Here is an 11,953-nt window from a genome sequence, read left to right as displayed (position 1 = left end):
TCTGTTTTTCTAGTCTTCCCGGTTCTGACCTTTGCCTGCACTGACATTTAGCCCGCCTGCCTGATCATTCAGCCTGCCCTGACATTTAGCCCGCCTGCCTGATCATTCTGTACCTCCTGGACTCTGACCTGGTTTATGATCTTTTGCCTGTCCACAACCTGTCTCTTGCTTGCCTCTTGTTTTATAATAAATATCAGAGACTCAAACCATCTGCCTCCCGGGTCTGCATCTGGGTCTCACCCTGTATCATTATAGTTATATGCTTTGCTGTTGTTTCAATTGATTCAAATATGATTCTGTGATTGTCTGTCATTCTACTTGGGAAATATCCCTTACATAAAACTATAGGATGATGGAGTGTGAGGCTTGAACTGTTGCACAACATAATAGTCAAATCTATTCCTCGTTTACAAATCAAATCCATTTTTATTTGTCACATGCTTCATAAACAACAGGTGTAGACTAACAGTGAAATGCTTGCTCATGGGTCCTTTTCCAACAATGCAGAGTTAAAGATAAAGTTAGAGATGAAGATAATAAATTAACAAAAAAATAGGAATAGTGACAAGACAAATAAATACACAGTAAATAACAAGTAAAAATAACATGGTTATATACAGGCAGCACCAGTACTGAGTCGATGTGCAGGGCTACAAGGTAATTGAGGTAGCTATGTACATATAGGTAGGGTTAAAGGGACTAGGCAACAGGATAGATAATAGACAGTACCAGCAGCTTACGTGGTGAGTGTAAAAGTGTGTGTGCCTATGTAGTGTGTGTGTGTGAGTGGTCTGGGAGTACAGTGTGTGTGCATAAAGGCAATGCAAAAAAGGGTAAATGCAGGTAGCCTGGGTAGCCATTTGATTATCTATTTAGCAGTCTTGTTTAGCAGTCTTATGGCTTGGGGGTAGAAGTTGTTCAGTGTCCTGTTGGTTCCAGACTTGGTGCACTGGTACCACTTGCTGTGCGATAACAGAAAGAACAGGATATGGCTTAGGTGGCTGGAGTCTTTCAAAATATGTTGGGCCTTTCTATGACACCGCCTGGTATAGGGGTCCTAGATGGCAGGGAGCTCACCTGGAAGTGTGGACCATGTTAAGTCCTTAGTGATGTGGACACAGAGGAACTTAAAGCTCTCGACCCCGCTCCACTACAACCCCGCAGTATGGCACAATGTTAGGGATTCGGAACTGACTTAAAACTTGGATGCTGTTGGTGCAGGTGTAGCGGAGTTGGTTAGCTTCGTGCAGTTTAGTTAGGGTAATGTTCAGAACGCTAGCCTTTGGAGTGCGAATTGTGTTGTTGACACTAGATCAATTCCCAGGTTGGTTGTACCAGAATGGTCTATATTCCACAGGTTCCAAATTAGACACCAAAGTGATGTGATGGCCTAATGAGAAGATACTATATTTAGCGTATGTTTTACTCCTAGTGTGTATGCATGGAAAGAAGTGGGGATAGAATGACCAGTCAATGTGGATGAGCAGATACTGTAATTAGTTGGATGGACCTCCTGGCCTCTAGCCCTCGGTTTCCCTGAGGCCCCTAGGGGCCCTTAACTGGAGACAACCCATCCATCCAAAATGGTGGTTTGAATTTAAATAACTCCCCCACCCGTAATCCCCATCCTTTTATTGGCCTGCTGACTGGACCCTTCACCCAAGCCTAGCATTCTCATTGGCCCCCAACAACCACTTCCTCATATTTAATTACCTGACGTCAACAACAAAAAAATCTCTCCCAGATTGTAATTGGCTGACAGAGAGGCGTTGCCCCAAGGTTAGGTACCACAATTCCACAGTGCGGATGGTATTGCGAGGAGCCCAAGGACATATGGATGAATTGCCAGTTAATTGAATGCCGCTTCAGATTACATGGATGGCAGCCCCGGATGAGCAGTGGCCTGATGACAGAGACACAGAACCAGGAAAGAGACGATAGGATACCATTCCAGCATCGCCCCCCGTACCCCCTGTGACATCACATATGTAGACCTACCCACCAACCAATATACTGTAGGTTGTCCAAGTTCATACAGTGTCAGACCTCAGTTCAAATATTATTTGAAATCTTTGAGTGTTGGCTCTTGTCTGCCTGGAGTGCCAGGTGGGCGGGGTTTAACATGTTGGGACTATTCTATGGGTCCATTAAGCCAGGCAAACTCAATCAAGCACATATCAGTTATTTGAAATTATTTTGAGTAGTATTTGAACCCAGGTCTGTACATATGGGTGAGAGGGCAGGGCGAGGTATGGTATTGGTGAACAACATGGTGTTCTGTATTGCAGGAGCAAGGGAAAGTCCTGTTTAGAATAGATTGATTTGTAATTGACAGTGGGAACAAGTTGAGGCTGGCCGCTTGCTTTTTCAGACTGAGAGATCGACGGAAAGTAACAACATGGACGCCATGTATACTGAAAATATGTTGAATAATACAACGGGTATCAGTCATTAGCATCTTTGGGGGCTCACGAGTGGCGTAGCGGTCTAAGGCAATGCATCTCAGTGCTAGAGGCGTCATAACAGACACCCTGGTTCAAATCCAGGCTGTATCACAACCGGCTGTGATTGGGAGTCCCATAGGGCAGTGCACAATTGGCCCAGCATCGTCTGGGTTTTGCCGGTGTAGGCCGTCATTGTAAATAGGAATTTTTGTTAAATAAAGGTTACTAGTAAACATACAGAAAACCTTTTAATTTATTATGAGGAGGTTGTTTATGGGGCAAGTAAAAAAATGTAGCACATAGAAATATACAAGGTTCATTAGTGTAACATATGAGGTATATGAAAGGGTTCTGGACTAGGTTATCAAAATGGTAAAAAGAAATAACAATCCAGGAGGAAAAGTAAACAATAACAGATACAACAGAGAGAAAACACCAATATTCAAGAACAGGTGTAAACATTTGTAGCATGATGCATCTGAAATGTCAACCATTTGTTTTTGTTGGTGTTGACTTTGCCCTGCTGTATCTGCCATTCAGTCTGGTCAGTTGAAGCCTGGGTTGTATTCATTAAAGCACAGCGTAGCGAAGCATTTAATAGAAAATGTGCATCATTTTTATTATTGAACAAGTTCAGGTTGTCCCTCCTTTTTAAGTCCTTTTTCTTCCATTTGGTGGCAAATTTTTACATTTTAGTTATTTAGCAGTCATTTTTATCCAGAGCAACTTACAGGAACAATTATGATAAAGTGCCTTGCTCAAGGGCGCATCAGATTTTTTACCTAGTTGGCTAGGGGATTCGAACCAGCTGACCTTTCGGTTACTGGCACAACACTCTTAACCGCTAGGCTACCTGACGCCATAATGAATACGACCCAGACTTTCATGGTATCCCTGCATAGACCAACCAGGCAGCCCAGCACCCTGACAGTCGAGGTTCTATGATGTCATCAACACTAGACTCCACTGATCTCCTCCATGGCCAGTTTCTCATCCCGATCCCCTGCGATCCTGGGGGGTTTCTCTTGTCCCTGGATGATGACACGCTCACACACGGTGAGTCTGGGTTCGTGTGGCCGTGCCTGGCACAGGTCACTGGACGGAGTGGTCATCCCTTTAGGATTCTGGGAGGAAGGACATGGTCAAAACACTGAAGAAAAACCACAATACCCACATTTATGCATACACCCACACACAAGTGCGCACACACACACAGATATTTAAATGTATACACATATACCTCCACCACCCACCCCTAAACCAACACATCTATGAGTAGACACCCAGTAGGTGCCTGGTGGGTGATGATGGAGTGACGGTAGGTGAGGTATAGACACTCACCCTCCACAGACACAGCAGAATGTAGACAGGGATGCACATCAGCGGGGTGAGGATGAGGAGAGAGGCCACTCGGGAGGCCCAGGGCCCAGGTGCGTACTCTAGATTTAGATTGGTTGATGAACTGGTCAGTGTGTCATACACCAGGGTGATCTGAGGAGAACCAGGAAGAGGTGGAGATGAAGGTTAGCCTTGGATACTGTCGACTTAAACCTGATTCCCACTATAGGGCCAGCCTGAACTGTACTGTGCTGGCTGGGATATTTTATTTTCACATTGTGCTTTCCAGCACAGCTCCAGCAACTGGGTGATGCGTACCCAGGCCATTCCAGTACAGCTCGGCTTAGTTTGGCTCGGTATTGTGAAAAGGGTATTAGAAAGATAGTGATCAACAAATGTCATTTGCTATTCATTTGCGGATAGAAGGAATATATACATGTGTTTTAATGCAAAGTTAGAAGGAAGAGGGAGGGAAAGAGAGACCATGAGGGAGAGACAGACCACCAGGGAGAGAGAGACCACCAGGGAGAGAGAGACCACGAGGGAGAGACAGACCATGAGGGAGAGAGAGACCACCAGGGAGAGAGAGACCATGAGGGAGAGACAGACCATGAGGGAGAGAGAGACCACCAGGGAGAGAGAGACCATGAGGGAGAGAGAGACCACCAGGGAGAGAGAGACCATGAGGGAGAGAGAGACCACGAGGGAGAGACAGACCATGAGGGAGAGAGAGACCACCAGGGAGAGAGAGACCATGAGGGAGAGAGAGACCACCAGGGAGAGAGAGACCATGAGGGAGAGACAGACCACCAGGGAGAGAGAGACCACGAGGGAGAGCGAGACCACCAGGGAGAGAGAGACCACCAGGGAGAGAGAGACCACGAGGGAGAGACAGACCATGAGGGAGAGAGAGACCACCAGGGAGAGAGAGACCATGAGGGAGAGACAGACCACCAGGGAGAGAGAGACCACGAGGGAGAGCGAGACCACCAGGGAGAGAGAGACCACCAGGGAGAGAGAGACCATGAGGGAGAGAGAGACCACCAGGGAGAGACAGACCATGAGGGAGAGAGAGACCATGAGGGAGAGAGAGACCACGAGGGAGAGACAGACCATGAGGGAGAGAGAGACCACCAGGGAGAGAGAGACCATGAGGGAGAGAGAGACCACCAGGGAGAGAGAGACCATGAGGGAGAGACAGACCACCAGGGAGAGAGAGACCACGAGGGAGAGCGAGACCACCAGGGAGAGAGAGACCATGAGGGAGAGAGAGACCACGAGGGAGAGACAGACCATGAGGGAGAGAGAGACCACCAGGGAGAGACAGACCATGAGGGAGAGACAGACCACCAGGGAGAGACAGACCATGAGGGAGAGAGAGACCACCAGGGAGAGACAGACCATGAGGGAGAGAGAGACCACCAGGGAGAGAGAGACCATGAGGGAGAGAGAGACCACCAGGGAGAGACAGACCATGAGGGAGAGAGAGACCATGAGGGAGAGACAGGAAACATTAAGATAAAGACAGATGCAGAGAGAGAGAGAGAGAGAGAGAGAGAGAGAGAGAGAGAGAGAGAGAGGAGAGAGGGCAAAAGGTACAGAGAAAGAAATAGAACAAGAGAGATAATGGAGAGATAAATAGCAGGAGAGAGATAATGAAGAAAGAGAACATGAGCATAAAGAAAGACGCAGAGAGAAAGATGAAAAGAGAGAGAGAGAGAGAGAGAGAGGTGACTCAGGTGTCTGTCTTACTCACCCCACAGATGAGAGGTGTCACAAACAGCCAGCAGTACTTCAGCACCGAAGGGAAAGGACGGTAGCCTATCATGTCTTCAATGTTGTCAAGGAAACGGTTCGCACCTGGAAAGCCAATCCATCCACACTTTTTTTTTAGTGGAGATCCATCTCTTCATTTTGATAGAAACACACACACATGATCCCCCCTCGATTGACTGAAAACATGTTGAGACACAGTGGTCTACCATGTGTCCCACTTCCCTTGTAGACTGGTAATAGAACTTCAATGTAGACGTAATGTTACTGTGAATGTATGGAAACACTTCATGTACAGGTATGAACATGTTGTGACTGGCTGGGACTGTCCTTAGACCCATTGTAGTACTGGACTAAATAGCATGCCCAATGGAGAATATTCCTAGAAATAGCATTTTAGTCCAGAACCAGGCTTCATCTGGGTCCAGGAAACTGGCCCTTAGAGTATAGATTCACTTTAACGATTAGAACAGTTACTACAGTAAACATAGTCGGTACAATCACGTTAATAGTGACGTCACTCACCGTAGACCCAGGAGACGGCGATGCACTCAAAACATGCAATGAACAGCAGACTGGTCCCACTGGCGCCGTACGAGTCAATCAACTGAAAGAGGACTATCCCATTCTGATGGGAAGGACAGAAGGACATGGATGTCAGAGGTGAACTGCTGTTCCTAGTGCTATTGAAGAGTTTACTAGCATCCGTCTCTCTCTCTCCCTCCATCTCTCTTTTTCTCTGACTCCCACCCTCTATATATCTCTCTTCCACCACTCCCTCTCTCCTACCTCAGTGATGAGAGGCAGACCCAGTAGGAAGCAGACTACAGCGATGACTAGTACTAAGATCTCTCTCCGGCCAGACCTCCGCAGTACATTAGGGAACATGTCAGTGATGGATGTGGCCAAGCTCTCTACACACACAAACTGGGAGGGAACACACATAACAGGTTCACAACACACACACACACACACATACATGCACAAAGATGTATCCTGTCAACTGAAAATTACACATTAACTGATTTAAGCTTAATAAATTAAATACAACTCGATCAAACACACACACACACACCACACACACACACACACACACACACACCAACATGTCCCTGTACAGTACCTGGCTGTCCAGGCCCAGTAAGATAACCATAATAAAGAAGAGGACAGCCCAGAACTGGGCCCCTGGTAGCAGGGACACGGCTTTGGGATAGGCGATGAAAGCCAGACCAGGTCCTGTGGGAAACAGCCCACACACACACATTAGTTTATTAGTGTTTGCAGGTAAATATCACCGGACTGAAAAATGCATATGGAATTGTTCTGCTGTTGATGTGTTGGCTTAATGCTGTGTGGAGACCAGTTGAGATAGTATTATGGTGTGGTACATTGGGCTGAAGGGCCCTCTTGTGGCCATTATTGGTTATGACAGTGAGCAGTATCGTACCTATAGCACAGGCTTCTCCATCTCTACTGGGAGAGATACTGGGAGTGCAGGCTCTTGTTCTGCCGCAGCACTAACATACCTATTTCACATCAACTAATTATAGTCTTCAGTCTGGACCACAAATTGTTTGATCAAATATGTCTGTGCTGGAACAAACACCTGCACACCTAGTACATTTTTAGGACCAGAGTTGGAGATCCCAGCTTCACACAATATATAACAGAAATGAAGGAATCTCATTCTATATCAAGGTGTTGACAAACTTCACCTCTGCAGTAAGGAGTGTGACTTTGAAAAAGGGATGAAGATGAGGAAGGAGGAGGAAGAGGGGGATGTGGAGGAAAGAGGCCCACCTCCTTTAACGACTTCATTCATGTCCACGTTGAGTGAGTGAGCCATGAATCCCAGTACGGAGAAGACAGCAAATCCAGCAAAGATGCTGGTGGCACTGTTGAGAATGCAGAGTGCCACACAATCCCTGGAACACAACATGGTGTGTAAAATCACTATCACTCCCTGGAACACAACATGGTGTGTAAAACCACTATCACTCCCTGGAACACAACATGGTGTGTAAAATCACTATCACTCCCTGGAACACAACATGGTGTGTAAAACCACTATCACTCCCTGGAACACAACATGGTGTGTAAAATCACTATCACTCCCTGGAACACCACATGGTGTGTAAAATCACTATCACTCCCTGGAACACAACATGGTGTGTAAAATCACTATCACTCCCTGGAACACCACATGGTGTGTAAAATCACTATCACTCCCTGGAACACAACATGGTACGTAAAACCACTATCACTCCCTGGAACACCACATGGTGTGTAAAATCATTATCACTCCCTGGAACACAACATGGTGTGTAAAATCACTATCACTCCCTGGAACACCACATGGTGTGTAAAATCATTATCACTCCCTGGAACACAACATGGTGTGTAAAACCACTATCACTCCCTGGAACACAACATGGTGTGTAAAACCACTATCACTCCCTGGAACACCACATGGTGTGTAAAATCACTATCACTCCCTGGAACACAACAAGGTGCGTAAAATCACTATCACTCCCTGGAACACAACAAGGTGTGTAAAATCACTATCATTCCCTGGAACACAACATGGTGTGTAAAATCACTATCACTCCCTGGAACACATCATGGTGTGTAAAATCACTATCACTCCCTGGAACACAAAATGGTGTGTAAAATCACTATCACTCCCTGGAACAATTCCATTGGTTGTATTGTACACAGCAAACTATATCAAGCATAGCTAAAGTGTTGGAAAACATGTGACATAATGATGTGTTTGACCCAGGTCTGGGTGATCCAATTCAAATAACGTCAAGAGGGACCTAGCATGATACTCTAAATCAATGTGAGAGGATACCGTTTGGAAAGAAAAGCGATGTGCCGTTTTTCACTTTTGGGACTATTCCATTGGTTCCTTTCATAAAGCGCAAACTAAATCAAGCACAGTTGAAGTACTTGAAAATATTTTTGTTTTTATGTGACGATTCAAATATAGTTTTGAAGGGGAAGCTGTGTGCAGTGGTGTGTCACACTGACTTGTAACAGTTGTTGTTGTACTTGTTGTAGCTGCCCAGAGAGGTGAGGACCCCCTGACATACAGCGTAGGAGAAAAACACCTGGGTCCCTGCATCACGCCACACCTAGAGAGAGAGGGGGGGGGAGAGAGAGGGATGGAGTTAGAGATAGTGAGAGGGATGGATGGAGGGAGGGAGGGAGGGGGATGCTGGATGGAGGAAGGGAGGAGAGAGAGAGAGGGTAGGAGAGAGAATGGGAGGTATGGAGGAAGGGAGAAGAGAGAGGGAGGCAAGGAGAGAGAGGGAGATGGAGAGAGGGGGGAGGCAAGGAGTGAAAGACGGGGGAGAGAGGGATGGAGGGAGGAGAGAGGAGAGGAAAGGAGGGAGGTAGGAAAGAGAGTAAGAGGGATGGAGATATGGAGAAGAGAAAGAGAGAATGGGGGGCTAGAGTACAGGAAGAAAGAATATCCAGTTTCCTGCCACATGTTCAGCTACTTTCACTCATTAAAGTAAACAAAAAACGGTCAAAACCATGTGGCTTTCATCACATGGTATCTTGCATCTTATGTAGACCCATAAAATATTGGATCAATTTCTCTGTCAAAGCTGACAACAATCAACTACAACTTGTGTAACATCAGGTGTGTCCAGGGCCAATAATCTGGGCTCTCTACTGTCTTTCTCAGGCCAACACCCATCTGTGTGTCTGTTCATGTGCGTGTTTGTGTGTATGAGTGGCTGCCTGTGTCTGCTTGCACTTCCTATGTGTGTGTGTTGACAGCATCAACCCTCTCAGCAGACCCTCAGCAGACACACTCATAGCAGCATCTGGTTAGCGTTAGCAGGAGGGCGATAGGGCCTGGGAGGCCTGCAGTCTGCCCCATAACAAAATCCATTATCCATCCCAGTATAATCCACATACTACCACCGCCAGCTGGGATGGGCCCCTTCATTTCTCCTCTCCCTGTCTGTACACAGACCCCTAAAGATCTTCTCTCTGTCTATACACAGACCCTAAAGATCTTCTCTCTATCTATACACAGACCCCTAAAGATCTTCTCTCTGTCTGTACACAGACCCCTAAAGATCTTCTCTCTGTCTATACACAGACCCCTAAACCTCTTCTCTCTGTCTGGACACAGACCCCTAAACCTCTTCTCTCTGTCTGGACACAGACCCCTAAAGCTCTTCTCTCTGTCTGGACACAGACCCCTAAACCTCTCCTCTCTGTTTATGCACAGACCCCTAAACCTCTTCTCTCTGTCTGGACACAGACCCCTAAAGATCTTCTCTCTGTCTGGACACAGACCCCTAAAGCTCTTCTCTCTGTTTATACACAGACCCCTAAACCTCTCCTCTCTGTTTATGCACAGACCCCTAAACCTCTTCTCTCTATCCATAGACAGACCCCTAAACCTCTCCTCTCTGTCTATACACAGACCCCTAAAGCTCTTCTCTCTGTCTATACACAGACCCCTAAAGCTCTTCTCTCTGTCTGTACACAGACCCCTAAAGCTCCTCTCTGTCTGGACACAGACCCCTAAAGCTCTTCTCTCTGTCTGTACACAGACCCTTAAAGATCTTCTCTCTGTCTGTACACAGACCCCTAAAGATCTTCTCTCTGTCTATACACAGACCCCTAAAGCTCTTCTCTCTATCCATAGACAGACCCCTAAAGATCTTCTCTCTGTTTATACACAGACCCCTAAAGCTCTTCTCTCTGTCTGGACACAGACCCCTAAACCTCTTCTCTGTTTATACACAGACCCCTAAACCTCTTCTCTCTGTTTATACACAGACCCCTAAACCTCTTCTCTCTGTTTATACACAGACCCCTAAACCTCTTCTCTGTTTATACACAGACCCCTAAACCTCTTCTCTCTGTTTATACACAGACCCCTAAACCTCTTCTCTCTGTCTATACACAGACCCCTAAAGCTCTTCTCTCTGTCTGTACACAGACCCCTAAACCTCTTCTCTCTGTCTGTACACAGACCCCTAAAGTTCCTCTCTGTCTGTACACAGACCCCTAAAGCTCTTCTCTCTGTCTGTACACAGACCCCTAAAGCTCTTCTCTCTGTCTATACACAGACCCCTAAACCTCTTCTCTCTGTCTATACACAGACCCCTAAAGCTCCTCTCTGTCTGTACACAGACCCCTAAACCTCTTCTCTCTGTTTATACACAGACCCCTAAACCTCTTCTCTCTGTTTATACACAGACCCCTAAACCTCTTCTCTCTGTTTATACACAGACCCCTAAACTAATACACAACCCTCACTCCAGACTTCTTCCCCAAATCCAAAATAAAACACATTGCATGCAATCCAACACACATTTTTTCCCGGGTCTGTTCTTCAGCTGTTCCGGGACACAGAGTTACATAACCGATCATCACCCGGACCCTGGGTTCATTTGGCTACCGTTCCAGTCGAAGTCACTGGGGATTCCCACGCCAGCGCCCCCGTCCTCCTCTCAATCCTCCCCCAGGTCTCTAATTGCTTTAGCGACTTTTCTCACACCCTACACCTATGAACTTAAAGATGTTAGGTTTGTGACTATCCTTTTGTCCGCACACGATATGACACATCTGTCTTGGCGTATGTTTGCTGGGATACCTAGAAAGATGATGTTGTACAGTAATTTAGTTGTTTGAGAATCAGTGTTTTAGCCATAAGGTTAATTAACGTAATATTATTCCTCCTCCCCAATGTTGACGTCTCGCTACAGAAAAACAGCACGTTTCCTCTTAAAATAGACTGGTTGAAATATGATACAAAGAAACAAACTCACAACTCCTGATCCAACGAGCCCCACACAACAGGAAGCAAAGTTGGAGGATTGTTGACCCCTGAAACGAGGCTTGACCTCTCCAGGGACCGCGACACCGGACACTAGAAGCCATCAGGTCACATGCCATGTTGTACTAAGGTCAAAGGTAATCCATACCAAAGAATGTCTCTTTTGTGGGACTCTCTGGCACTTGAAGAAATCGTCTGAATGCCTGAGTGTTTGACCCTTGCCATTGACGTTCAGTCATTGGACTACGACCAAAGATTATCTTAAATAAATCAGTGGGGAAAATACAAAACTGACCCAAGATCAGCGTCTAGGGGCAACTTCCTCCTACTCCGGGAGGATGGTGTTTTTGTTACTGTGTGTTGATGTTATGGTGTGTTGGGGTTACTGCTTAACTCTAAAGGGTCTTGGTTTGCTTTTTTTGCTAAAACCCCAGTTCCGCTTTGGGATTGTGAGCAGAGAAAGAGAGAGGAAAAATGTTAGAGAACATAGTAGAGGAAGTAGTGTCTGCAATCTTCCCTCCCTACTAACATCTTTATTCCCTACTACCATCTTTCCTCCCTACTACCATCTTTCCTCCCTACTACC

At 46.3% G+C, this 11,953-nt stretch overlaps 1 protein-coding gene across 1 annotated transcript in view; it reads right to left on the bottom strand.

The window, feature by feature from the left end:
• Positions 1-406: 406 nt before the first annotated feature.
• The window catches only part of LOC106576557 (sodium- and chloride-dependent GABA transporter 2), a 49,772-nt gene continuing 38,225 nt past the window's right edge, over positions 407-11,953 (bottom strand). Inside the window, exons 9-16 of the mRNA XM_045700035.2 lie at positions 8,589-8,692; positions 7,356-7,480; positions 6,679-6,791; positions 6,345-6,482; positions 6,081-6,183; positions 5,539-5,642; positions 3,786-3,935; positions 407-3,568 (exon numbers count right to left, since the gene is read on the bottom strand). Coding sequence (XP_045555991.1) covers positions 3,401-3,568; positions 3,786-3,935; positions 5,539-5,642; positions 6,081-6,183; positions 6,345-6,482; positions 6,679-6,791; positions 7,356-7,480; positions 8,589-8,692 — 1,005 coding nt within the window. The 3' untranslated portion in view covers positions 407-3,400. The remainder of the gene's footprint in view (positions 3,569-3,785; positions 3,936-5,538; positions 5,643-6,080; positions 6,184-6,344; positions 6,483-6,678; positions 6,792-7,355; positions 7,481-8,588; positions 8,693-11,953) is intronic.

The sequence above is a fragment of the Salmo salar genome, chromosome 17 (assembly GCF_965601325.2).
Source record: "Salmo salar chromosome 17, fSalSal1, whole genome shotgun sequence".
Lineage (NCBI taxonomy): Eukaryota > Metazoa > Chordata > Actinopteri > Salmoniformes > Salmonidae > Salmo > Salmo salar.
This window is presented reverse-complemented; position numbering and strand designations above follow the sequence as displayed.